Source organism: Argopecten irradians, chromosome 2 (assembly GCF_041381155.1).
Source record: "Argopecten irradians isolate NY chromosome 2, Ai_NY, whole genome shotgun sequence".
Lineage (NCBI taxonomy): Eukaryota > Metazoa > Mollusca > Bivalvia > Pectinida > Pectinidae > Argopecten > Argopecten irradians.
In genome coordinates, this window is record NC_091135.1 from 68128978 (window position 1) to 68155970 (window position 26993).

The 26993-nt window shown below is 34.2% G+C and overlaps 1 protein-coding gene across 4 annotated transcripts; it reads right to left on the reverse strand.

The window, feature by feature from the left end:
- Positions 1-1541: 1541 nt before the first annotated feature.
- On the reverse strand, positions 1542-26979 carry LOC138316304 (alpha-protein kinase vwkA-like). 4 transcript variants are annotated; one of them, XM_069257950.1, is made up of 3 exons: positions 26367-26979; positions 6119-6432; positions 1542-3706 (listed from the first exon to the last, which is right to left on the reverse strand). In XM_069257950.1, exon 3 carries the CDS (start codon positions 3681-3683, stop codon positions 2694-2696), a length of 990 nt encoding a protein of 329 aa, XP_069114051.1. In that variant the 5' UTR covers positions 3684-3706; positions 6119-6432; positions 26367-26979; the 3' UTR covers positions 1542-2693. The 4 variants fall into 4 exon arrangements, with proteins under 4 accessions (XP_069114051.1, XP_069114048.1, XP_069114049.1 ...); XM_069257947.1 differs by lacking the exon at positions 26367-26979 and adding an exon at positions 20042-20240; XM_069257948.1 differs by lacking the exon at positions 26367-26979 and adding an exon at positions 11020-11221.
- Positions 26980-26993: the final 14 nt, after the last annotated feature.

Genomic DNA, 26993 nt, shown 5'->3' on the forward strand with positions numbered 1-26993 from the left:
GGACAATGTATATCTGAGCGGAATGAGATTTGCTTAAAAAGAATTTCGTCAACAAATATCTAACCTTTATTCCGCCATATTGTGCCGGTATTAGCCGGTAAATTAAAACCGGCTGATCCGGCGTACACCGGTCGCGCAACCGGCGCACTTTTAATTAGCCGTCTTGTCGGGTCGCCGGCGGGCGTCCGCTCTTGACGAATCGAGCAGGGGTAATGTGTTTGTACCTTTGAGGACCCGGATGTAAACTTTCTGTGACTTCACGCCATCTTTGCTGAAATCTCCTATTGGTAGAATTAAAGCAGAAGGTCAGAAAGTATCATTTCGAAAAAGATCTTTTCTATCAATTATGTCATTTTGGTTAATTTTCAATATATTTGAGATAAGAGTAGTTCTCCATTGACATACAGCCTGCCAGTGTGCCAGGCATCTTCTCCAAAAACAATTATCTTTATGCCTTTTTTTATCAACAAACCAAAATATTTTCGATTTGATAACATACCTACCTATAAACTTATTAATTTTACATCGTCATCTTATTTTCATTTAAGTTCAATTTCAAAAATGTTTGCGGTAGAACAACGCATTTTCGCATTCTTCTGATTAACGGCTTTTTCACAGTAACATAATCTCACTTTTTGCAATTACATGACGATTAATATTACAAGCATGTTACTCCGCCATGACATTCACAAAGCGCAAAAATAAGTTGGTAAGCAGCACCATGATTTGGATGATTATATCTTTATGTATAAATGTCGGTGGGGTTTTTTCTCCGGTAAATCTGATTTGCATTCAGCACTAGAACTTGTTTACGTGACATGCGAGTTCTATTTAGATTTGAAGGACAAACATCCTCCACAAAATATGTTCCTAAATAAAACCTAGATCAGGATTAGCCAATCGATTGATTCATGATGGTATAGTGTGGTTTCAACAGGTAGATTAGTTCACAAATTCTGTAACGATGATGAGATTTTTGTGACAAGTCTCAGTGGAGTAGTTACCAAGCTATCCGTCCAATAGATTGTCTACTGACATCGGCACTGGTATATACCAAACCCGACAGTCTACTCCGGAAACACTGCTGTTGTGTCTGTAACGTTAGGTCTTCAAAACACATCAGGTATCTATAGTTTTATAGAAAACAGTTGTTTTCTTCAAAGAGATTTTAGTCATTTGATAGCGAAAGGGGATAAAGATTTTTAAGGGAAGTTTTTTTTTCAAAGATCTTTTGTTTATGTATTACTATCTGTTATCTACTATGTAGTGGTACCGTGCACACAATTTGTGGTAAAGCTTATCACTATCCCTTTTGGAATATACTTTGATGCAGTATAACGTGTATATAGAAACAACAATTTTATAGTTTTTCTTATTTATGTGACAAATAGCACCTTGGATGTTATATGATGCCTGGTTTACAATAATATCTTAAAATGCTCTCTTGCATTTTCTTTGATTTTATGTAAAATAAATAGATACATCTTCATTTTTCATAACATGAACCTGTACGAAATTAAACCGAATCATAACAAATTGAATATTGCTAAAATTGTACTTTATTTTCAAACGTTTACAAAATATCCAACGGAAACAAAAACTGTAAACATTGACCCTCTGAATAATTACAGTTACTACAATAACAAACTAGGCCGTATGATGAAACTGATTTGTACAACAAGAAAACATAAATAAAATATTTAGAGTCTTAAGTAAATGTGACTTGTACCGAAAGGATCACTGGTTCGAATCCATGAACGAAGATTGCGTTGCATTGCACCTCTGAACCAAAGTCTATATTAGGTTTACTCAGCTTTATACGAGTATGTCATTGGATAATGTCAGGCCTGTCAGGGGGAGATGTAATCACCGAAACGGCAGCTGCGACGATATGATACCAGAGAGTTAAAAAAGTGGCTGGTGGTAAAAATATCAATGACCTCTAGTATTAAAGTATGAACTATTATGATTAAGAACCATATTAAGATAGGTTTGTTGTGATCATAGAGCAATAAGTCAAACTCTTGATTTCTATTATCAGGGATACGGATACAATTAACTCATTAAGACACGATAATATGCACATTGACTAACAATTTGGTCTGTAACATCTCGATATTATATTATGAGTAAAGTGATGTTTTTATCATACACATTAGTATGAAATTACTATCAATGCAATAAATCAATAAATAGTAAATTTCTAAAGCAATGATGATGCCTTACTTTCTTTAATAAACCAATTTTAATTCCTATCTAAAGTATTGAAGAATTAAAAGTCAAATCGGTACAAACTCAAATGAAACTGATGAAACCATATGAAATTGAAACAGAATCAAAATATAACAATTTTTTTTTAATATAGTGAACGGTACAATATGTTAATCCGACAGCGAAAGATTGAATGTTAAATGCCTATATAGCCGAGATGATTTTGATTCAAAGCTCGTTCTGATACAATGATTGACAACTTATGTGTTTCTATTGTTCACATGACATGTAATCTGGTACAATTGAACACTATCATTTTTGCATTATTTTTTAATGCAATAGAATATTTATACTGTGTTATTTACTCATACTAAACGTCTAATGTTCAATACACTGTCTACATTATGTTTGTTGCGTATCCAAGTCCTTTTTTGGTCTTATAAGGGAAAACATAAAAAAGATCGCCTTGTGTTGTACTGGAATCACACAAAAACGTCGTCGTCTGTCGCGGACTTGTTGGTACACATCACCATGGAAACAGGATGTTGAGTATGTGAACACTGTAATCCAAAGTAAGAACATGCGCAGAACTGACCACCCGGATGACTTCCGGTTCTTATTGGATAGTTTCGCATCAGATACATATCACTTACAGACAAACGCATGGCCGCCGGTGCTGCCCCCTTTGGTTGCATTTCTGCCATGTTTTGTAACTGAAGTGACATCATGTCTATTTCACTGTTGCTGAGTTTCGGTCTCTGAAGCACATTATCCGGTCTCGGCCATACCCGACATAAGTCATTACAACGATGTGTAGAAAAGAAGTCCTCGATTCCCCTATATCCTTTGTCAGTATGCACAAACTTCTGGGAACGGGAATGAATCGTGGGAATTGTAAGGTTGTATTTATTCAACTGTTGCACGCCTTTAAGTCCAGTTATGACAAACTCACCATGCGATTTCAACCATGTATAATGCGAAAACGCTTGCGCAATCACAGCATTGTAATGATTCGATGAACCGAATTCAAACAGCTCGAATTTCCCATCTAGATAGGGTTCAATCGACACTAGTTCAAACTCGTGGAACTTCTTTCTGGGTTTCCTCATGACCACGTTCATACACGTGAACATCGAAACTTCGTCAATCTCGGCTAAAATAGGCATGATGAAATTAAAATTTACATCAATATTACGATCTTTCATTTCCAATCCGAATGCTTTTGCCATATCCCTGGCCGCTCGAGCTTTTTTCACGTCACAGTTCCAGTCTGCGTAAGTGCCGATTCCATTCTTCAACACCTTCACTATACACTTCTCTCCTGCTTTGGGTCCACCTCCATTTAACAGACCCAGGTAAGCTAACTTGCGTCCACCGACTTTGCTGGGATAAGGCTCAAAGCTAGACCAGTATTTACCTCCATCACTTTCATCTGACGCCGTGAGAGTCTCAACACTGTATTGTTGGCCCATAGTTGTCTCTCAGCTTAGACTTCCTGTTAACACAGAAAACAACACAACGAGATAAAGTCCGACGTAACGAAATTACATTTCTCAGGTATTCACTTAAAGATGTAATCTACGATATAGAAATAAACAAACGCTTATTGAAGTTCAAGACAGACATTTTTTTAATTTTAAAAGGGGTGGTTGTTTATTAATATTTCTGATACAATATACCTACTATCAAATACATAAACGTCTCGCTACTACATATGTTCACGTCTAAGTTTATTTAAAAGATCTTGTATTGAATGTTGACGGTGGCATCTACAACATGTCATAAATATCGTTTCAACTTGCAACAGTATCCATAGACTCCACAAAGAATTATGATTATATGCTTGGCTTGTCAAACATTAAAATGAATGATAGAACTCTACCAATATTTTTTCTTGTAATTGAAATTTTTCAACTCTACCAATAACTGGTTATATAAAACGATCATTCAAATCAGTAGTTTCCTTATAAAAGTTTTTTTTTTAAATACCGGGCGGACAATTGTGCCAAAGAGGTTAAATAGTTATTGTCATTAGTCATATACTTAAGCATGTTCTCAGTGACAACACAATCGAAACAATACCATCATGTTTATGTAATTTTATTTGACTCATTTAAAGCAAAGTAATATCCTATTACTGGTATGATATAGCCATGGTGATACATTTACAATAATACTCTGAATCGATTTAGTTTTGAAATAATATGATTGGTTAACATCCTGAAATAAAATCTTTTGTAAAACAAACATACAATTAATGTAAGAAACAATCAATCATTAAGCATACTTGATACGATGTATATCTATTAAATGATCGTTTGTCCAATGATGAACCACCATTGACGGTACTGTGTCACTCATTACGGATCGAAAGGCTGTCTACTCCTATGTTAACATATTGCAGTTTTGTGTAATTGTGTTGTTGGGATGGTAATAATGTTCAGTTTTGTGTAATTGTGTTATTTAGATGGTAGTGTTGTTCACTTTTGTGTAATTGTGTTGTTTAGATGGTAGTTGTTCACTTTTGTGTAATTTCGTTGTTTAGATGGTAGTGTTGATCAGTTTTGTGTTATTGTGTTGTTTAGATGGTAGTGTTGTTCACTTTTGTGTAATTGTGTTGTTTAGATGGTAGTGTTGTTCACTTTTGTGTTATTGTGTTGTTTAGATGGTAGTGTTGTTCAATTTTGTGTTATTGTGTTGTTCAGATGGTAGTGTTGTTCAGTTATGTGTTTTGTGTAATTGTGTTGTTCAGATGGTAGTGTTGTTCACTTTTGTGTAATTGTGTTGTTTAAATGGTAGTGTTGTTCACTTTTGTGTAATTGTGTTGTTTAGATGGTAGTGTTGTTCAGTTATGTGTTTTGTGTTATTGTGTTGTTTAGATGGTAGTGTTGTTCAGTTATGTGTTTTGTGTAATTGTGTTGTTTAGATGGTAGTGTTGTTCAGTTTTGTGTAATTGTGTTGTTTAGATGGTAGTGTTGTTCAGTTTTGTGTAATTGTGTTGTTTAGATGGTAGTGTTGTTCAGTTATGTGTTTTGTGTAATTGTGTTGTTCAGATGGTAGTGTTGTTCAGTTATGTGTTTTGTGTTATTGTGTTGTTTAGATGGTAGTGTTGTTCAGTTATGTGTTTTGTGTTATTGTGTTGTTTAGATGGTAGTGTTGTTCAGTTATGTGTTTTGTGTAATTGTGTTGTTTAGATGGTAGTGTTGTACAATGCAGGGAAGACATGCCTTAATAATAGGTACTGCATTATCGATAGTATGTAGCTAGATATATGATACATTAGTTTTGTTATAATTTCCGGTAATATTATTGTCATCCAAATGTTTAAAGCTTTGAAATTTAGTACACGTACACGTATATAGTAACGGTTATAAAGTTGTTTCCAGCATTAAGTCTTTTTACAAACATTTTTACAAAAGCTAATATGATTGAGGTGCACCGTTATGTTGACATATAAAAATATTCCAAGTCAGGTATGATAACATGTGTTATAGTCATTATGGAATACTTAGTAGTGCTGGGCGTAAATCTGACATCAACAAAAGCTATGTTTATTGATGAATTATAGCTTAAAGAACTTTTACTTAATCTAAACGTATCATTGTAGTATTTAAATGAAGATTCTAAAGTACTTTTTAACTGATCGGAAAATATTTCCCATTCAGTTTTTATCAATATCATAATAAACCTCTAAATGACGAAATGGCCTTTTAATTATCTGTACAGATATATATTTGTAATAATCCAACAAGCATGTTGTATTAACATGAATATCATGTTAACATGAATATCGGATAGTTTATTTAACATAAGGTCAGAGAGATAATGGAAACATCTGTCAAACAAGTAAAAATGAATACATGTAACATCATATCAATGATAGATAAACGCTATTATGTCGACTCACCATCCTGGCTCTAACTTTCCTCTCAGTTAATCGTTCCGTGCACACCACCGTTCCTATGTGTGTCTGCCTGCTCCTACCGCTCCTATGTGTGTTGTGTCTGCCTGCTCCTACCGCTCCTATGTGTGTTGTGTCTGCCTGCTCCTACCGCTCCTATGTGTGTTGTGTCTGCCTGCTCCTACCGCTCCTATGTGTGTCTGCCTGCTCCTACCGCTCCTATGTGTGTTGTGTCTGCCTGCTCCTACCGCTCCTATGTGTGTCTGCCTGCTCCTACTGCTCCTATGTGTGTCTGTCTGCTCCCACCGTTGGCGTCATATCTACAGATTGAAAAGAAAATCGACCATGAAGCTATAAAACGTCCCGCAGTATTTAAACGTTTTTTTAGGAACAGCACAAAATATCTTCCATTTTCATTGTTCCAATGATTTACAGAAGGATATTGGTGATTTTATCGCCCAAATCGATGATGTCTCTCCGTCGTTAGTTATACGCGCATGCGTATGGGCAATGGTCTGTGAAATTAACAGCTCGACAAATTCGTAAATATCCTGCAATGTTGAAATCGGATCCAATTATTCCCCGACTACATTTTCTTTCCCCGGGGAGTTCCATTGGAAATGATCGGCATGCCACTAGCTGTTGCTATCAGCGATCCCATTGGAAAAGTCATCTAGGATGTCGTGGTGAATCGGAGAATTTAGAGAACAGCGATTAAAGACGGTCATGGCTATGACGAAGGTCAAAGAAAAGGCCCTTCAAGGTCAAAAAACAATAACATTATCTTTAATGAGAAAGAATATTAGCATTCTGTATACGATGGGATCAAAGCACGTCAAAATAATTATTGTGTATATTGAGAAATCAATGTATAAATGTATTCAATGTATAAAACAATACAGAAAATTGAAACAATATTTAAATCAAGCGACAGCAAGGACAAATATTAATATAAATGATTCCCAACTTACAATTGTTGATTATGTTAAAGTCGAATGCCGGCTGGTAATACATGTCCTGTTATCGGAGTGAGACTCAAAATATTCCCTTATAAAAGCAACCTTAAAATACTCAAATATATCGCTTTCCGAATCATCAATAGGTGAACTTTGCTTGAATTCAAATTACTTTATCAGCACGAACATGTTTGCATAATCAATTTAAGGAAAGGTTTTCGACCAATTAGATAATGAGGTGACGTCATTACCATCTGTGTTTACTAGGCAAAAGAATATGTCCTCCTATCTTTATTCCTTTCTTCCGTGTGTAACAAACTGACAATGCACAGGAAATACGAAATATTGGAGTATATTACATATTTCTCTCAAATGACTCTCTTACACTACCTCGTCAAAGACGTACCTTATATATATTTCGACCGAACACTTGTAAGCTGTAAAGTTCACTTTTTCAAATGGATTAAGAGTTTAAATGTATAACTGAAACACCACATCGCTTTCAATGACCATATCTTAGCATGAAATAAAATTTTCTGGAAGACCGGACTCATTTCCGTTTTATATTGTGAACAGAATGAGAATGGGGTTGAAGCCAAGAATATTTTTAGAGAAATTAGCAAGAACATCCCTACGTATACCAATTCAAAATTCAATTATATATTATGTACAATAACAGATTTCCTGATTAGAGGATAAGTGTTGTCCTGATATAGAAGGAAACAAAGACAAGTGTTCAGATAGGTACAGACATGATCTTTTGAGCATAAGGGGTGTTAACGATACCCTTATTTAGGCTCCTATCTACTACTGCCTGGTGTGTATTGCAACAAGGCAAGGGTGAAACACTACGATACATTTCAACATGTGGAAGCAAAATAACTTCCGGTGGATAATTTCGTTGTCTGACCTGCATTGATCTTTTGTTTATCTTGATGTACCTGAGTAATTACTGGCTTGTTATCTCGGCCGTATATATCGAAGACTTCAAAGTAAAACGGAATATGTCGATGATTAACAATAACCAAGTCATCAAGCGCCTGTTTGAGCCAGAATTATTATTGATAATTCTGATAAGACTCGTGTAGACCATGAATTTCTTGACGACAGGCCATTAAGAGAATGATAACACGCCTAATGAAGATATGGCGGTCATTAGAACGGAAATGACACATTCATTTTCAGGAGTTTCGCTGAATCCCTGTAGTTAGACCGTAGGGAAATCAGAGTTGACGAACTCGCTCAGATAGTACCATATTGAGAGCATATGTATGCGGTCGCTACTCCGATGTCGTGATGGAGTCTTATTTTGGTGTTCTGACAGCTATAAACGAAAAGACTCGTGTCTCTTGATGAATTAGATACCCCTTACGTAAGTCTGATGTCTTATAACAGGCAAGGATAGCATGCAAGTGGTAAATAACGGAAAATCATAATCTAAAGATTTATCTGTCTGTCGCCAAAGAAATCAGAAGGATAAATCCTCACGTTACATTTACCTATCTGTATGTAAAATGTCGTGATTTAAGACTAGCTGAAATTACAATATACATATATATGTATGTGTGTAAAGACTTGTTAGATTTGGCTTGGGTACGTGTGTTGGCCTTTTAACAGTTCGGGTCGTTTATATGTATTAATAACATGGTGATCATTATGATATACAAGTCAACTTCTTTAAAAATCTTATTTTAATTAAAGTATACAATACATATGCAAAATGTAATAATTACAATAATTTCCTGTTGCTAAGTTATCACTGATAATGATTATGGTTCTTTTATAAAGTCTTTGTTAGATTTTATTGACATTATTATCCATACCTAAATACATGCATAAGTAATATAAAAATAATTTAAAAAAAACAACATTTTATTAGATGAATATTTGATTACCCAGTCACATAACGCATCTCTTTCTTTCTCAGTAAATCATTTCAATTCCTCTTTACCTCCATACCCCTAGCCAACCAGTTCCCAAGTAACAGGTCAAAATGAAAACAATACAAGTCATTATCAAGTAATGATAGGATGTCACCATAACAACATTGAAATGTATAGGACATTAAGTCATTGAGAGCGTAATAGTATAGACATTTTAAATCAAATCTCCAAAGGTAATGTCACTGCCTTATTAGGCTGTATATCAGGGGGCTGATATAAAGGAAATAATTGACATGATGGAAAATACGTAACGAGGAGACTGGAGATCATTAACGAGAGATGATTATATAATCATTTGTAACCTGGTGACTTGAATCTGACTCCAAGTAGAAAGTAAACAAAGCAGCTGACTGTTCTATAGATATAAACCAGACGGCTTGTCGTTAATGCTCACTTCGCAAGGTTTGAAACAATAGAACCAACGAAAATTTGTTTCTATGTGACCATTGTTTCAATCATCCCATTTTTACTGACTGACTGGGCGATATATTTAAATTGGGGTTATCTTATTATCTTAAATCTCATTATATACTATTTATTATTAGTTCGATAAAAAATAATCGATTCGAAAGAAGGGTATTATTAAAAAATACAATACTTTCCAAATAAACTGATTCGTAAATGGAATGGGTTATAGTTGCACACTTTTGTCAAGACCCCATGTATATATTTGATATGATTAAATACTTTCAAATGAAATACATTCTGGCAATAAATTATTCAAATACATGTACGTAAAGTGATGGATGGTTAGAAATCTAAGATACAATTAAATGTTTTCGTATAACACTTATTTAACGCAAAATCCTTACATGATGGTACAGCCTACTCATTGAATACTCAGAGTTGGCAGTACCTAGTACCCATAGATTCATAGATTACCATGTGATCATGGAAATAAATGGAAATTATTTCCATGTCATCCGAGTCGTTTTTGCAATATTCATCCGCATTTGTTCGCTTTTTAATTCGGCTGCATTTGCATGTTATAATTTTAAAAAAAATATTATTTATATCGATTAGTAGTCTGCCATAGTTCGCCTTTGTAGAATATTTGAATAATTGATGTTTCATAATATTGAATGGGAACTATGTGATCGCAATAATATATACACATACTCGGGACATTGTTGAATTCCACTTACAGTAAACTTTTATATTTTGGCGTAATCAACCAATTGTACAATTGATTTTGAACAGATTAGCGCTGCGTTGATTTGCACATTTGTGATAACTTGATAAATCAGCGTCTTGCAGAAATATAATTAAAACGATTATATTTTAGCGAGAATCGTTTAAGTATGATTAGGCCTACAGCTAAAACATATATATTTACTATTTCGTCCTCAAGTATTGTTAGTGATATAGTAAGTATGTAAGTATTGATTAGCGAATTAATATAAACTGAATGCAGCAAAATCCAAGAAGCAAACAAAATTTGGAAGATGTGAAATAGACCTGTTGTTAGTAAATCACGAGTTTTTTTTTTAAATTCTATTATTTAAGATATAGAATTTCGAAAGAGACTTAAGTTTACGTATATCAACCGAACTGTATCGAAATTTGACAGATATGTATAGTGTTATGGTAAACATAGATACCTACAGTCTCTCCCACGTGTCATCTCATCAGTTGTGCGAAAAGGCAATGTTTAAAAAAACTACTCTAATGTACTCGACTTTTTTTATACATTTAAATTGTTATTTAAAACCGTTTTATGTTGATATATGTGGTTCCAATTCAAAATATCGACAGAAAATACCAGTCAAACACTTTCATTATAACAAATATATTCCGGGGTAATATTAACTTTGCATTAGCTCGCTAACTTTGCAGATATTTACCCCATTGATAAGATATGAATATGCTTTCATTAAACTGTCTATTGTAATAATGATATTTACAAAATATCGTTAAATTCCTCTTTGATAAAAATTTTAGATGAACACCTGCTTATTTCATAACAAACACATACAGACTATAAACAATAAGGAGACATAAAACTAACCTGTAGACCTTTACACGTGTAGTACCATCACCTAGGATCAGTAGATATGCCGTCTACCCAATACTTATCAAACTTTTATGAATTCCACACACTATGTATCGACAGAAAACAAGCGCTATCGCCTTATTCCTTCCCTATAAAGTCATTAATTAAATCTGGAGCGTCCCAGGTCTATATATGAATGGACGCCTGATCCGAGTTGTAGTCTAGTGCCAATTCCAATATGTAAAGTGTATACAAATGTTCATTGTGCTGCTGGAATACCACAATAGCTATCGTGCTAATCTCATAGTATCTATTTTGAGTTCATATCTAATTGTATACATTCAAGCTATGTATTTATAGATAACGACAAAATAAGAAATATATAAGTACGCCTATACATGCATTCCATTGCAGTTTTAAAAGGCTTCCAAATGACGTCATATATTAAATTCATATTCCATATGGTACCAAAAAACTTGTCCCGGTGATATAGTTATATGTTCTGGTTTTTCGAATAGCGAGTGATACATAATTTGTACTTATAGGGAAATGCTTATCGTAAAATTCTCTGGATAATTGAATTATCCGGGTTTTCTTGCATTTCATCGTTTTATTGATGCCGCACGAAGTGATCTAAACGTCAGGATAACATTGATTGATGATGCAAGGAGCTGTCATATTTCCTTCTAATTGATTCAAGAAAAATGAAGACGGTAGAAGTTTGGGTTATGGACTCTATGCTGTAGATATATTTCCTCTAATGCAAAACGTGTGCTTTGTGGAGCATAAGTATGACACTGTCTTTTTATGTTTTAGGATTCACTTTGAAATTAGCTATACAGCTTTCTCGTCTTATAAGTATCACCTACCACCAGACGTTTTACGTTTTTGATACGTGGATAGCATATTTTTGTTTTATATTAAATCATCGACCTTCAAAACCACATAACACGATAATTGTAACAAAAAAATTAAGATGGCCAAAAAATATATGCATAAATTCCTCAACTATTCCTCTATTGAAGACTTACGCCCTCTCTTACATTCACACTGGTCCAAGCGACATCCCCTCCCTATTGCCCGACCCATCCCCTCAGACGCTGTGTACACAACATCAGAGGACATGATCACAGTGCCATTAATATTTGAGACCTTTGAGGTATTTTTGGACTTCCTGGCACGGTATGATACTCATCTATAGCCAATAAATGTGGCACTGATTGATGTGTGAATACATCAGATACTACAATCACCAACTCCGCCGAACATGTATTGATATAATGCGATCAATGGCACAGCCGTTAATCAATAATCTCTGACGTCATAATCATGCTTTATTTAGAAATATAAGTACGATAATATCTAGTTTCAGTCTAGTCCATTATTATATATAAACAGTCAATATAACACACTTCAAATAGTATTGTTGATTCAACCACCCCAGCTTTTCCATGAATCTTACACACAATGAGGATGATACACGTTACAAGAGTGTAAGCATCTTTGGCTTGTAATATCATATAGGAACTGCATACATACAGTAAACACTATAACCGAGAACGGCCCTGGAATGATAGACTGGGTTGATAAGTCCATGTCAGGATTGCAATGATATGATAAGATGAAACTTATGTTGTAAAATATACTGAGCGCCGATGAAAACGCAACACTTTTTTTTGTTCATATCAAACAAATTAATAATGCAAAACTTTGAGCACCTTACCTATGTATACAATAATGATTCGCATGACTGAACTTGCTCTCGGGCCGTGAAGCGGTCGATTGTTGAAAAAGTACCTATCTGCATGTGCACCCGGTATCAATGCGCGCTTGGTTTACCCATTACACGTGTACAGTCCTTGTGGATAGGAAGACTGTTTTCCACATTCAGATTTTGAAAACGCCGTTTAGTTTGGAACGATGCCAGGACTTACGGATACCCAGCGTCCCGAAGTTAGGGGTATGTTGGCAGGCGGACTTCCGCGGCGTGAAATTGCGCGTAGAATGGGATGTTTGCCTTCTACTATTGTGAGACTTCATCAGCGGTACGTTCAAACGGGTTCTCTGAATGATAGACCGCGCCCTGGGAGGCAACGAGTGATGTCGGATCGACAGGACCGTTACATCCGGGTCACCCATCTCCGTGACCGCTTCAAAAATGCCTCCTAAACGGCCAGAACAACGATAGGTATCAATGAAAGGGGAATTTCGGTTTCTACTGTCCGCCGCCGACGTTTGCGTAGTGCCGGTTTGAAATTCTGTAGACCCTTCCGTGGGAACGTGTTGACACAATATCGACGTCAAAATCGACTGACGTGGACCCGGAGGCATCGACGTTGGCTCATGCGCCAATGGAGACGCGTACTGTTTACGGATGAATCCTGCTTCCATCTCCGTAATAGTGACGGTAGAATTCGCATATGGAGACGACGGGGAGAGCGTTACGTCGATCCGTGCGTCCGCGAATGTGACCGTTGGGGTGATGGCAGTGTCATGGTGTGGGGAGGGATATCCTTCGATCGAAGGACGCCCCTTGTTATCGTGGACGGTAATCTGACGGCACGGCGTTACATCGGCGAAGTCCTACAAACTTCCGTTGTACCGTTCTTTCGTAATCATCCCGACGTCGACATTCTACAGCAAGACAATGCTCGTGCGCACTCAACAAGGTTGACCACAGACTTAATCAACAGAACATTCAAACACTGCCCTGGCCTGCCTTCTGCCCTGGCTCGCCTTCTCCCCTGACCTCAGTCCGATTGAACACTTGTGGGACCAGTTAGGTCAAGCTGTGAAACGAAGTCAGACACAACCGCAAAATCGACGTGAACTTGAAATTGCCCTACAGGAGGAGTGGAGGAACTTTCAGCCAGTTAGAATTCAGCGTCTGGTTCGGTCCATGCTACGTAGGTGTCGTGCTTGTGTGGAGGCAAATAGTGGCCACATCAGATATTGAAAGCGTGAAAATGAATTTGGGGGTAGGAAACGACTCTCGAAAATGTATACCTTTGTAATGAAATAAAGAAAAAAAATTTCTGTAAAATTTTTGTTACCATTAAATTTTGCATATTATAACAGTGTTGCGTTTTCATCGGCGCTCAGAATATTAAAATCGTAAATGATAATAAAGAAATCGTAAATAATGATATGAATCAGCTTGCAGACGATACGTGTTAACTTGTTATGGGTCACAACAAGGACTGAAGATATAGTCTAGTTACTTCAAGCATGATCAACTCATTGAATTCAGAGGCTATACGATTTATTATTATTATTATTTTCTTGTCTTTCTTTTTTTGTTGTTGTTGCGAACAAAATCACAAATTACTCACCGACTCACCGATATATATTATGTTAATGCGTTGTTATAGGAAGAATCGGAATTCTGTTCAATACGTTAAGTATCACGTAGAATGTTAATATGAATTAGTTGTTGGTGTTCGATTATTAACTGTGATATTTTTATATTGTTTTGGGTCATATAATCCAAATATTTCCTCTAGTAAAGAACAATGCTAATTAACAATACTATTCTTACTATTTTTATGGCTGATAACATTTTGGGTATCCATAGTTATCTCTCATCAACAATTCTTAAAGGCAGGGGACAGTAGCGTGATTCACTCAAGGTTTTGACTGTTATTATCATATACGATATGTCTTTTGTAAAAAGAATTTCATATGCATCGTATGCTTTTCTTGCGATTGCAAGCGAATAAATCAACAGGTTAAATATCAGAGCACAAACGCTAACTTGATTACTATGGAAACTTGTTTTTAATGTCATATCAATTCCGCAAACCACAACTTTATGTTTTAATAGTATTAGTAAGTAAGAACCGGCGACAGCAGGGACGGAAACGCTGGGTTTTATCAAAGACTTCCCACCAATACCGTGTTGCTGTGTGTATCGGCCCGGTATCAGGGTGTTTATTCATTTGTTTGACATTCATTACGGACTTGTTTAATCACTGACGTTGTAGGTGGTGCTCAAACGAGACACTGCTACCACTGGTACTGAACAACAATTAAAAGGAAAGTGGAAAATAGTAATAAAGGAATTGGTTGGTATTCTACGGAACGGTCTTATGGCATTTACATAAAGCTTATCGCGGTGCTCTCAAGTCTGGTCGATATTCTAAAGAGTTCAAACATTGGCAACCCTACATGCTCCCTGATCGGTATTGCAGAATTATATAGAGATTTGTATAAAGAGGCAGCGTTTCCGTGGATTTCAAAGCAATGTGAACACTTGGCGTAATCGTTCTATTTGTACTCAAACATCAGAAACATGCACTTGAGACAAGCAGGCGTACATATTCTATGGAGACCGTAAAAATTTACGACATTTAAATTGATACGGTCGCCGACTGAGTTCAAAGCACACAGCAAGATAACGATCATTTCATTATGATTAAATGGTACCTGTATATGCTTTTTGGTAAGTCACATGACAACTGGTTAAAGGCCCGGATGCTGAACACTTTACACATTAATGTCACCTTGAATATCAACCTGGAACTCGATATAGTCCTTTAAACGGTAAACTTTAAAGGCTTAGCGGCATTTCGCCATTTTTACAGTTAGTGTAATACATATGTATATCAGTTTAAAAGAGCCGCGACGACCCGATTCTTGGTGAAAAACGACTTCTTCCCATTTTTTTTAAGATTTTACAACTTTCCCATAACATCTCTAGTCATTTTATCGATAAAGATGTTTCGTTCTAAGTCGAAAAGCTTGTTGTCAAAATTGGCAACAAAATGCAAATCAAGATCAAAGATCCCTATGCCATGTTTTCTAGTAAACTAAACATTACCTTTTTATACACCTATATCCTGGTATTTGACCCACTCCAGTTTTTAATACCTGATCGACATGGGGTTTTTAACATTACTAAACGTGCCCAATTGAACCACTTCAAACCATGTTAACAATTTAAAATACCGTGGCCTAAACAACATATTGATATAAGGTTCAGATCGATTTTCAAAGCTATTAAATGTATTGACAGACGGATCTGACACTGGCGGTATGGTGCACGCATATATATGTTAACTACATATTTATCTAATCTATTTGTATTACCCAAGTATTTCACGCCTGGTGAATATGTACTTGTGTATGGTTTCGTTTTGGCATCAGCCGTTGTCGTCTTGTGAAAACTGGAACAACCTTTATATTCCATTGACAAACAAAGTCGAAAAAAATTTTGTTGACATCCACCTAACTATGGAATAGACTGTAAATAGTTTTACTTTGCCATGAATGTAACAAAATTTGTTTACGTAATTTGTTTGCTTTTAAAAGTATCAGCACAGTTTAGAAGATAGTACAAGGCACCAATATTTAATACTGAAACATCATCAACCAATGTCACAATAAAACATACAACCACCATCCGTATTAGTTTTCATTTTGCAAAGTTTATATTTGAAGTGCGTATAATAACATCTCAAATAAATTTGCTCATTTAATATTCTCATTATCACAAACCTAAACAAATGCCCCTAGGGAGATCATGTTATTTGTTAACAAATGACGTCTTAACTAAAGACCAAGTACCTTTTCGAAACAAAATTTAAAGTTTCTTAAAAACAAAAACAAAATTATATCGATGGCCTAAGATGAGATTACAACACCAAACAAATGCAGGGTTTTCTCCGTTATCTTTGTTATATCAGTAAAGATTCATTTCGCTGTTTTGTCGTCTGGTCACAGTTATAATCAACTAAGGCGCGGTAATAAGGACGACGCCGGGAAACATAAGACGACCCGCGTTATGAAAACTGTCATTCAATTTATTGTAATTCAATTGCTCAGAAGATGATGGTAAGTGTAGAATTAACGGTAGGCCATTACCTTTTCCGACTCCGCAAATTATCAATCTCGTTTAAATCAAAAGACGTTCTGGAAAGGTAGTGTGTCTTTTATAAATGCATCACAATATTGACATGCACAAAAAGTAATATCAGATAACAACAGGATTATTTGTTAAATCGCAAACTGTCAAACATCAATATCTTTATACTATTTCTTTTCATTTTAAGTATTCTGACATTGCCACTAATACATAGATAAATATAATAACCAATTATAATAGCTTAAGATTCCATAGTTTAGAAACTGTGATAAAAAAAATAAACTAAATATGCAGGACATACATAACGTTCATCGTTTACTACGATGGGTTCCATTTATTCTTTCTTTTTATTCTACTACCCCATAATATTTTTCATAAATATGATTTTTTTTCAATTCGATCAATTGTAAAATTAATTACATTGATATATGTATTATGCTATTTAACAATATATCCTTATCTTTTTAAGTACTTTCTTATCTTCCATGTTTAATCTAATTTGAATTCTCATGATATGCATACACTAAATAAATGACAAGTTTAGATTTAGATGAAAATCTATATTAATTTGCAACAAAAATATGTTTTCCTTCTACCATAAACATGCATTCTTAGATGGATGACCGATGGGTGAATACCCAATAAGGACTTTTTAGGTCTTGATCCTATGGATGATGGTATTCCCTTCATGGCAGATGTGATCAAACTAGATAATATGATACTGTTAACAAACAAAAACTATATCCCTACATTTATATAGTTGATATTTTGTTACTTCTTAAACAAGATGTCTTCTACATTTCATATTTTGTATTTTTCTGTTTTTATACTGAAACTGACTTTTATATCGTAATATAGTCAATCACTTGTGTTATATATACTAAGTGTTGTTAACTCGGAGACATAGTCAATCACTTGTGTTATTTATACTAAGTGTTGTTAACTCAGAGACAAAGTCAATCACTTGTGTTATATATACTAAGTGTTGTTAACTCAGAGACATAGTCAATCACTTGTGTTATATATACTAAGTGTTGTTAACTCGGAGACATAGTCAATCACTTGTGTTATATATACTAAGTGTTGTTAACTCGGAGACATAGTCAATCACTTGTGTTATATATACTAAGTGTTGTTAACTCAGAGACAAAGTCAATCACTTGTGTTATATATACTAAGTGTTGTTAACTCAGAGGCATAGTCAATCACTTGTGTTATATATACCAAGTGTTGTTAACTCGGAGACATAGTCAATCACTTGTGTTATATATACCAAGTGTTGTTAACTCGGAGACATAGTCAATCACTTGTGTTATATATAATATACTAAGTGTTGTTAATTCGGAGACATAGTCAAACACTTGTGTTATATATACTAAGTGTTGTTAACTCGGAGACGTAGTCAATCACTTGTGTTATATATACTAAGTGTTGTTAACTCGGAGACATAGTCAATCACTTGTGTTATATATACTAAGTGTTGTTAATTCGGAGACATAGTCAATCACTTGTGTTATATATACTAAGTGTTGTTAACTCGGAGACATAGTCAATCACTTGTGTGTTATATATACTAAGTGTTGTTAACTCGGAGACAAAGTCAATTACTTGTGTTATATATACTAAGTGTTGTTAACTCAGAGACAAAGTCAATCACTTGTGTTATATATACTAAGTGTTGTTAACTCAGAGACAAAGTCAATCACTTGTGTTATATATACCAAGTGTTGTTAACTCGGAGACAAAGTCAATCACTTGTGTTATATATACTAAGTGTTGTTAACTCAGAGACAAAGTCAATCACTTGTGTTATATATACTAAGTGTTGTTAACTCAGAGACATAGTCAAACACTTGTGTTATATATACCAAGTGTTGTTAACTCGGAGACATAGTCAATCACTTGTGTTATATATACTAAGTGTTGTTAACTCAGAGATATAGTCAATCACGGAGACAACGTAATGGCATTCCCCTTTTTCTAACCTATTTTAATTTAGTTTTTAAAATAGGTTTGAAGAATTTGTTCCTACATTGTTATCAAAATTTAAACTAAATCAATATTAAAAAATGTAGAATTTGGTAAGCTAAAAAAAACATAATCTGTCGCAGGGAAAACGAATGTACAAAATGTTTAATATATATATATATATAAATTTAAAGAAAAATCCTTACGGACGAAATCTATAAGAAATAAAAACAATAACGACTGACTAGTGAGCGCTTTCGCCCCATTCAAGGGAGCTCTTCAGACTGTTTATTGAAGAAAGCGCTCACTAGTCAGTCGTTATTGTTTTTATTTCTATATATATAATATAAAATTATATAAAACATACTTAAATATACATATTTATAATTGCTGCATCTATCTCGGACTAGGACATCTTTGATAATGCATACACCTAAAAGCAATTTATAATGGATGGTAGATCAATTGAATGACAACACTTGCTCAGTATTTCATCAAATTATTTATCTAAATAGTTAATTAAATAAAGACAAACTTTGCTCTATATTACATATATAAATAGTTCATCGAATAAAGGCAGGCAAGTTTTGCTATATATGATTTATATAAATAGTTTACTAGACCCACAGCCTACTAAAGCCGGAATATAAAATGGCGAAGATATGACTGATAAAATGGGAAGGTTTCAATATTCAGAAGAAAATAAAAACAACCAATTAAGGGAACGTTCCAATAATAAATTTAAAAAAAACAACTACACCAAAACGAAACAAATATGCTCCTACAAATCCATTGCAGTATGACGATGAAGCCGACATCCTACATGGAGAAATATACACTGAAACTTTAGTGTGTAATCACATGATGTACCCTGATTGAGGTATTTTTAGAGATAAATCTACCATTGAAATAAATAACTTAATTTTTAAAGAAAGTACAAATATTAATTCAAAATATAATTCTGAAGTTAAGGATTTCAATGTCGAAGAACACGTGTACTTAAATATTTCATTTAAGGTATTGAGAGATATTTACGACATTTTTAAGGAAAAGATCTGTTTCATAAATATAAATTAGCCGAGGTATTTTATAATACATTCCGCAAACCTTATATCTTTTTAACAAAAGTGAATATAAACACATTATTATGTCTTTTACAACTACCTAGTGTTATTATTTGGGTTTTTTTCTTTTGGTATATCTTACCTTGTTCCAGTTTTACCGACGCAGTACTTCTTATAGCATGTAGCTTTGAAAAGTTTTGTAGATTTTGTTATAACAGCTACATAAGGCTTACATACATTCCGAGTGTGTACAACAGATCTGGTGTAGTCGATATCGTTGCACCATTGTGTTCGGACCTATCTATGTCGACGTACACTTCGTAGGTAATTACCTATGTGAAAACATTGAACACAGTGGAGAATAGTTGACCTTGTCGGTCTTAAAAAATCTAGGACACATAACTACATGATTATAATTTAAACAAATAGACATTTACCATTTAAACATGTCCGTTGACTAACCTGTCAACGGAAAGACTTCTCAATAGAAATGAAACGTCTGGAGGAAAATACTTCATGATTTTATTTATGAAATTCACATGATAAAGAGTTGTGAAAATTTGATCATTTCCTTTTTGCTTTGAACATACCGTGTAGACGTATCCGACTATGATTGTTGTATTCTCTAAGGACATTTTCCCTAAGCCTAACAATACTGGTCAGGTCAATGAATGAATCGTTTAAAGGTTTCCTGTAGTGACGTCATGCTATTGTGAGATCGATAGCAATTGTCTGACATTGTTTGTTTCGCCATACTTGAGAAGCACTGACCAAACTATGAACCAGGTATATAAAACATACACAAAGTACAGACGAATGAGTAATGATACCGATTAATTTGTCAGCCGTATGGTACCTCTATACATCATGTGGCATTCACATACCTTTGATAGCGGTTCAAAATGCAATCATAAACCTTACCAACTACCTAGGTTAAATATCGGATACAAAAGTAGTTTTCGAAATGAAAAGACGCAGGATGGAAGTCGTACGTTTGAGTTTTTTAACTAAAAGTACAGCTATTAAACTCGAGGTGAAATGAATGCCACAAGTAATTAATGTATTTTAAATGTATGTAGAAGGATTAAACTCGATCTTTTTTAGTTCAACCAAGGAATGAGAATTCAGCCAAACTGTGTCTATAAATAATAATATAGTATACTTCAAGATGATATCCATGGAATATCGAGTGTCGTCGCATTAGTACATTAGAAGCCGTTATACATGATTGACGTTTCCGTGTACTTTATTAATGCCTTCATCTCCTATATTTGTTCTGAAGTGTTTTTCTTGGGTTGTTTTACAATCAGTTTGCTATGTCAGCGGGATTAGTGCTCTTGGTAGCTCTCCAGTAGTTAATTAAGGAGTTTAAATATTACTTTGAAATCAGCATGCTAGTCGTTCTATCCCTGATATCAGACATGGACATTTTGACAAATATATAAATTATAACGGAAACAATCAAAGTGGGGGATATCTGTAATAATAACGTCACGATATGATAGAAAATTATCCTTTTATATGTGGAAGGGAATGATAGGGATAGTCTACTCGAGAGATCGAAAAACTACATTTTGCGACCCTCGGGTAGAATATCCGTATCCTTACTATCCACAATTATATAAAACAGTCTGATTGTATAATACAACTATTGCTGGCCGTCTAGGACTCGATATAGAAACATCCAATTTCAAAAAAGTCAACAAATAGCCATATCCCGTAATACTTACTTGCCTGGCCCGATTATGCAACTTCTAGTTTTAAAGCCAAACTCCACTTTCCGAATTTCTCTGGCTTAATGATGTTCGACTGGAGCTCTGGAATATACACATTGTGTGTCGAAATTTCGGAACGTCATATTTTGCACCCGAAATCAAGACGTCAACTTGTGTATCCTTAAGAATTTCGTCCCGAGTTAAGTGTTGTTTACCTGCTCTTTGCTGTATGAAATCAATAAATCTGCCGAGAGGCTTTGTGTAATAACGGGTCTAAGGGAAAGTTTGTATGAAACCTTTCATAATCGTAGACTGACCAACTCTGGCACTTCCCAAAATCTTATGGAACATATATTTACTGTCAGCCAGCGTATAGAATAGCATAGTGAGTGCAAAATGCCTTTGAAAATCAAGAACAGATCAAACATTATACAGGTGTCTGTAGGAAACGGCTGACTGTATCAAATCTCTAGACACCTAGACCTCAAGCCGTAGTGATTAAAATTTTATTCCAAAATGAAATATTTTTTCATATCGTAATAAACCCCCGAAGACTTTATTTCTGATTACTTGGAATTTTTTCAACTTCAAGGAAACAAATATTAAAATTTCCATACGCCAGTAGAGAAACATTCCTGAAAGTGATATGACCGGTACCCCACTTAGTATGTAACGTTTTTATGTTTTAAGGATCAGTAGTTGATAATTATCTTTATAGTAAAACATGCTACTTTTTCCCTAGAGAAAGATATCTTGTGGAACATCTGTTTCAAATTAAAATGTCATATGAATATGGATTTGCTCTTTTGGAAATAAATCAAATGTATTATGTAAAATTGACGGATTGATATGAATACCAAGAGTTTTGTTCAGCTTATAAGGGAATTCCGATTTTCTGTATATCCGAATTACTTGATAAATCCCTATTTTAAAGTCAAACTGTATGTTTTCTGCTTACATGTGTATGACATATAATCACAGAAGAGATTTGCAAGTCCAATGAGAAACGCCCACAGCTGTAACAGATACTCATAAAAGGGTCTGTGTTAAATACTAGTATGCTATTAAATTGTTTACTATTATGTAAAATCGTGGTGTAAATCTGAAATATTGAAATTCGATGTTTGAATCATTGTATCATTATTCTTGTGTTTACCTCACCGATGTCACAATCAGACGATGAGAACTTTAATTACTGTCAAGTGCTCTAACCTGAAATGAAGACTTCAATTCGATGCGAATGCACCGTAGAGAATTTATGCACATTTATAAAAACTCCTTAGATGCTGAATGCAGAAGTTGCCTGTCTTCCTTTAAGAATGCTACGTAATTTACACAATTTTGATAATTATCTTTCAGTTTAGAATAACCGTCGCCATTGAAAACAGCCACATAATCCAGATACACAGTCTACATTGTATTAGTATCACGAAATCAGTTTATAATATAATCATACTTAAAAAGAATAAATACACGAAGTGATCTATTCAACGTTTGAATACGTAGATAATTAAAAAGGTATCAATCATTTTTTTATTTGAAGATTTTTTATTGTTCCAATTAGGTCATATAAATATATATGGTTATTACTAGCAAATGCTCCACCTGTATGTTGATTATCCATTTATATAATATTCTTGGATGTATGTAAGATCAAAGCTCTTTGACCATCTTGATTTAAATCTATAAGCATTATCAGTGTTTTCCATTTTGCCTGAATCAGCTGAATTATGATAATTACCAGTATTTATACATTCATTGTTCGCTTTTAATTCGAAAAAAATAAATACGATTTTGTTCGGTTGGAAAACATGTTCTTTTTACTTTTACAAACATCTTCCTGAAAAGTGAATTTGACAGAACATACTTACAACATATGGGACTGTATAGTCAATTTCTATCATCCGTTAGCATACTTACAACATATTGGACTGTATAGTCAAACTCTATCATCCGTTTAGTTGTATTAGTTAACGTTCTATGTACAGCCGAGGTCATGTAAGGACGTGCCAGGTTTGTTGGTGGAGGAAAGCCGGAGTACCAGGAGAAAAACCACTGACTAGCGATCAGTATCTGGCAACTGCCCCACTTGGGATTCGAACCTGCATTCCGGAGATGCAGGGTTAGTGGTAATATTTGGGGACATCCCTTTAATTAGGGAAAAGTCCAGATATGATTGCGCATGTTATAACATTATTGCATGTAAACTCTTAAACGGTGCTTGAAATACACAGCTAAGAAGTAATGTGTATTATTTACTGTATTCGTTTATAGAAATATTACAATTTAAAGATACTTAGTTCTGTGTACGGAGTTATCTCTCTTTCTACATAGTTTCTCATCAGACACGATATCACACGGCACTATACCATAATAGTTTTCATGTCAAGCGATTGAGGTGTACAGACTTGATTGAAAGTTTATTTTGTTTTAATAATTTTTCTGTTTATTTTGTTTAGATATGCCATGCATGAGTTTATTATTACTTACTTTGTTTAGATATGTCATGCATGAGTTCATTATTACTTTCTTTGTTTAGATATGTCATGCATGAGTTTATTATTACTTACTTTGTTTAGATATGTCATGCATGAGTTCATTATTACTTACTTTGTTTAGATATGCCATGCATGAGTTCATTATTACTTACTTTGTTTAGATATGTCATGCATGAGTTTATTATTACTTTCTTTGTTTAGATATGCCATGCATGAGTTTATTATTACTTACTTTGTTTAGATATGCCATGCATGAGTTTATTATTACTTACTTTGTTTAGATATGTCATGCATGAGTTTATTATTACTTACTTTGTTTAGATATGTCATGCATGAGTTCATTATTACTTACTTTGTTTAGATATGCCATGCATGAGTTCATTATTACTTTCTTTGTTTAGATATGCCATGCATGAGTTCATTATTACTTTCTTTGTTTAGATATGTCATGCATGAGTTTATTATTACTTTCTTTGTTTAGATATGCCATGCATGAGTTCATTATTACTTTCTTTGTTTAGATATGTCATGCATGAGTTTATTATTACTTACTTTGTTTAGATATGTCATGCATGAGTTTATTATTACTTACTTTGTTTAGATATGCCATGCATGAGTTTATTATTACTTACTTTGTTTAGATATGCCATGCATGAGTTCATTATTACTTTCTTTGTTTAGATATGCCATGCATGAGTTCATTATTACTTTCTTTGTTTAGATATGTCATGCATGAGTTCATTATTACTTACTTTGTTTAGATATGCCATGCATGAGTTCATTATTACTTACTTTGTTTAGATATGCCATGCATGAGTTTATTATTACTTACTTTGTTTAGATATGCCATGCATGAGTTCATTATTACTTACTTTGTTTAGATATGTCATGCATGAGTTCATTATTACTTACTTTGTTTAGATATGCCATGCATGAGTTCATTATTACTTTCTTTGTTTAGATATGCCATGCATGAGTTCATTATTACTTACTTTGTTTAGATATGTCATGCATGAGTTCATTATTACTTACTTTGTTTAGATATGCCATGCATGAGTTCATTATTACTTACTTTGTTTAGATATGTCATGCATGAGTTCATTATTACATCAAGGAATCCCATTTACCTTGTCCAGAGCTTAACGATAGGTTCAGCACTGTAGGGATATATATCTACAAAATCATTCTTATGAGCAACAAGGTATTTAAATGTTTGAATATGAAAGCTAATTTCGTAAATTTCCTTTTGAACCAGGAAGTTTATTTTCTTCAAGTTCACTTGGAAAAACACTGTATTACAATACAATGTCATATCCATAATTATATATATATTTACGCATATGCCTATAAGTCAATTGCAAGTTGATCTTCTAAAATAATAGTTATAATGTTGTAGGTAGAATTGTATCAGTATCATTTGTGATACACATGTCACCATGTCACAAACAATTAGCACTGACACTAATTAGTTTCCCAGCCGGGAGGGTGGTCACCTAGTCTTTTGTTTATTGTCCCCTACATGCTAACAGGCTAGGGTATTTTTCCACGCCCGATAAATATATCAGGTTTGAGGATTTCCAGTGGAATTGTATCGTTCTAAAATTAGCGTTTTTCACTTATGACTTGTTTCATTTGATCTATAAATGGCCTGGTGAATAGTATAGTAAGTGATCTCACCGCCTTTCGGTAAATATCAGAATGTGTATCATCAAACATACTAACTGTGGAACAATTCAATTCCTTTAATAAAGTATATGTTTATTGACATCTTGGCGACTAAAATTTAATTTCAACACGAGTCTTGGCGAGCAATCATTTCAACACGAATTTCATACAATCACATAAAAATGAGCACTTTAAGATACTTTTTATCATATAACTACAGAGCATTGTACAACCCACGAAGGATCATCCAGAGATGGACGCCATTATGCAGCACATTTTGACGTAGAAGTATCTTTACAATGCTACATGTAGGTCGATTATATGTGAACAACATTGTACAATTATATGAAAATATATATGTTAGAAAACACAAATAAAAGTTTCATTCAATTTCACTTATTTTGTATCATTCGATTATGCAGTTGTAATTTCAATGGTAACATATGGTTGATATGCCAATAAGTTATTGCATAACATTACTCAGTTAAGCGAACCGATTATGTTTCACATGTAGTTGTACAATTGTATATATAATCCTATATGTGAGTATGGACGTGTGAGGTTATTAAAGTAAAATACTAAATATTACCTTAAAACAAACTGACATTGGTGTCAGGCTTACTGCCCACAGGCTGATGAGGGCAAATGGTACATACATGTATTGATCAAGAGAACCTTCCATAGGTCTGACAAGTAGATTAAATATTCTTTCATGAGTTGAGACAGGAGAATCTAAACACGAGGGGTACGATTTAAAAGCTTTAGAACTTTGGTCCCGAGAAATATAATATCTCATGTTTTAAACAAAAGGCATGTTTACCATTTTGTATTAACATCAGCATTGTAAGGCAAGGATAACGTGACCTGGATAAATTGTCGTCAATTTTTTTATCATGACGTCACGGCATTGTTGTCATGATTATATATAATGTTGCCGCGATCTCATACTGTTGTTTAGACAGCACAAAACATCATATAGTTTCTCGTTACTCAGGGGGATATTAATAAAAAAAAAAGTCTAGTCCGTTCCTTTCGTGTCGAGAAAGGAGAATTCTAACAACAGCCGTAAGATTTAAGCAGCAAAGATGAGATTTACTGGGTAATAAAGAAAAAGCCCGACGACAATCCCATCACATCATCCATGTCCTACTGACATATGAAGTGAGTTAGAAAAGGTATGTTTTCTATAATACCGATGTTAAATGAAATCAAACAC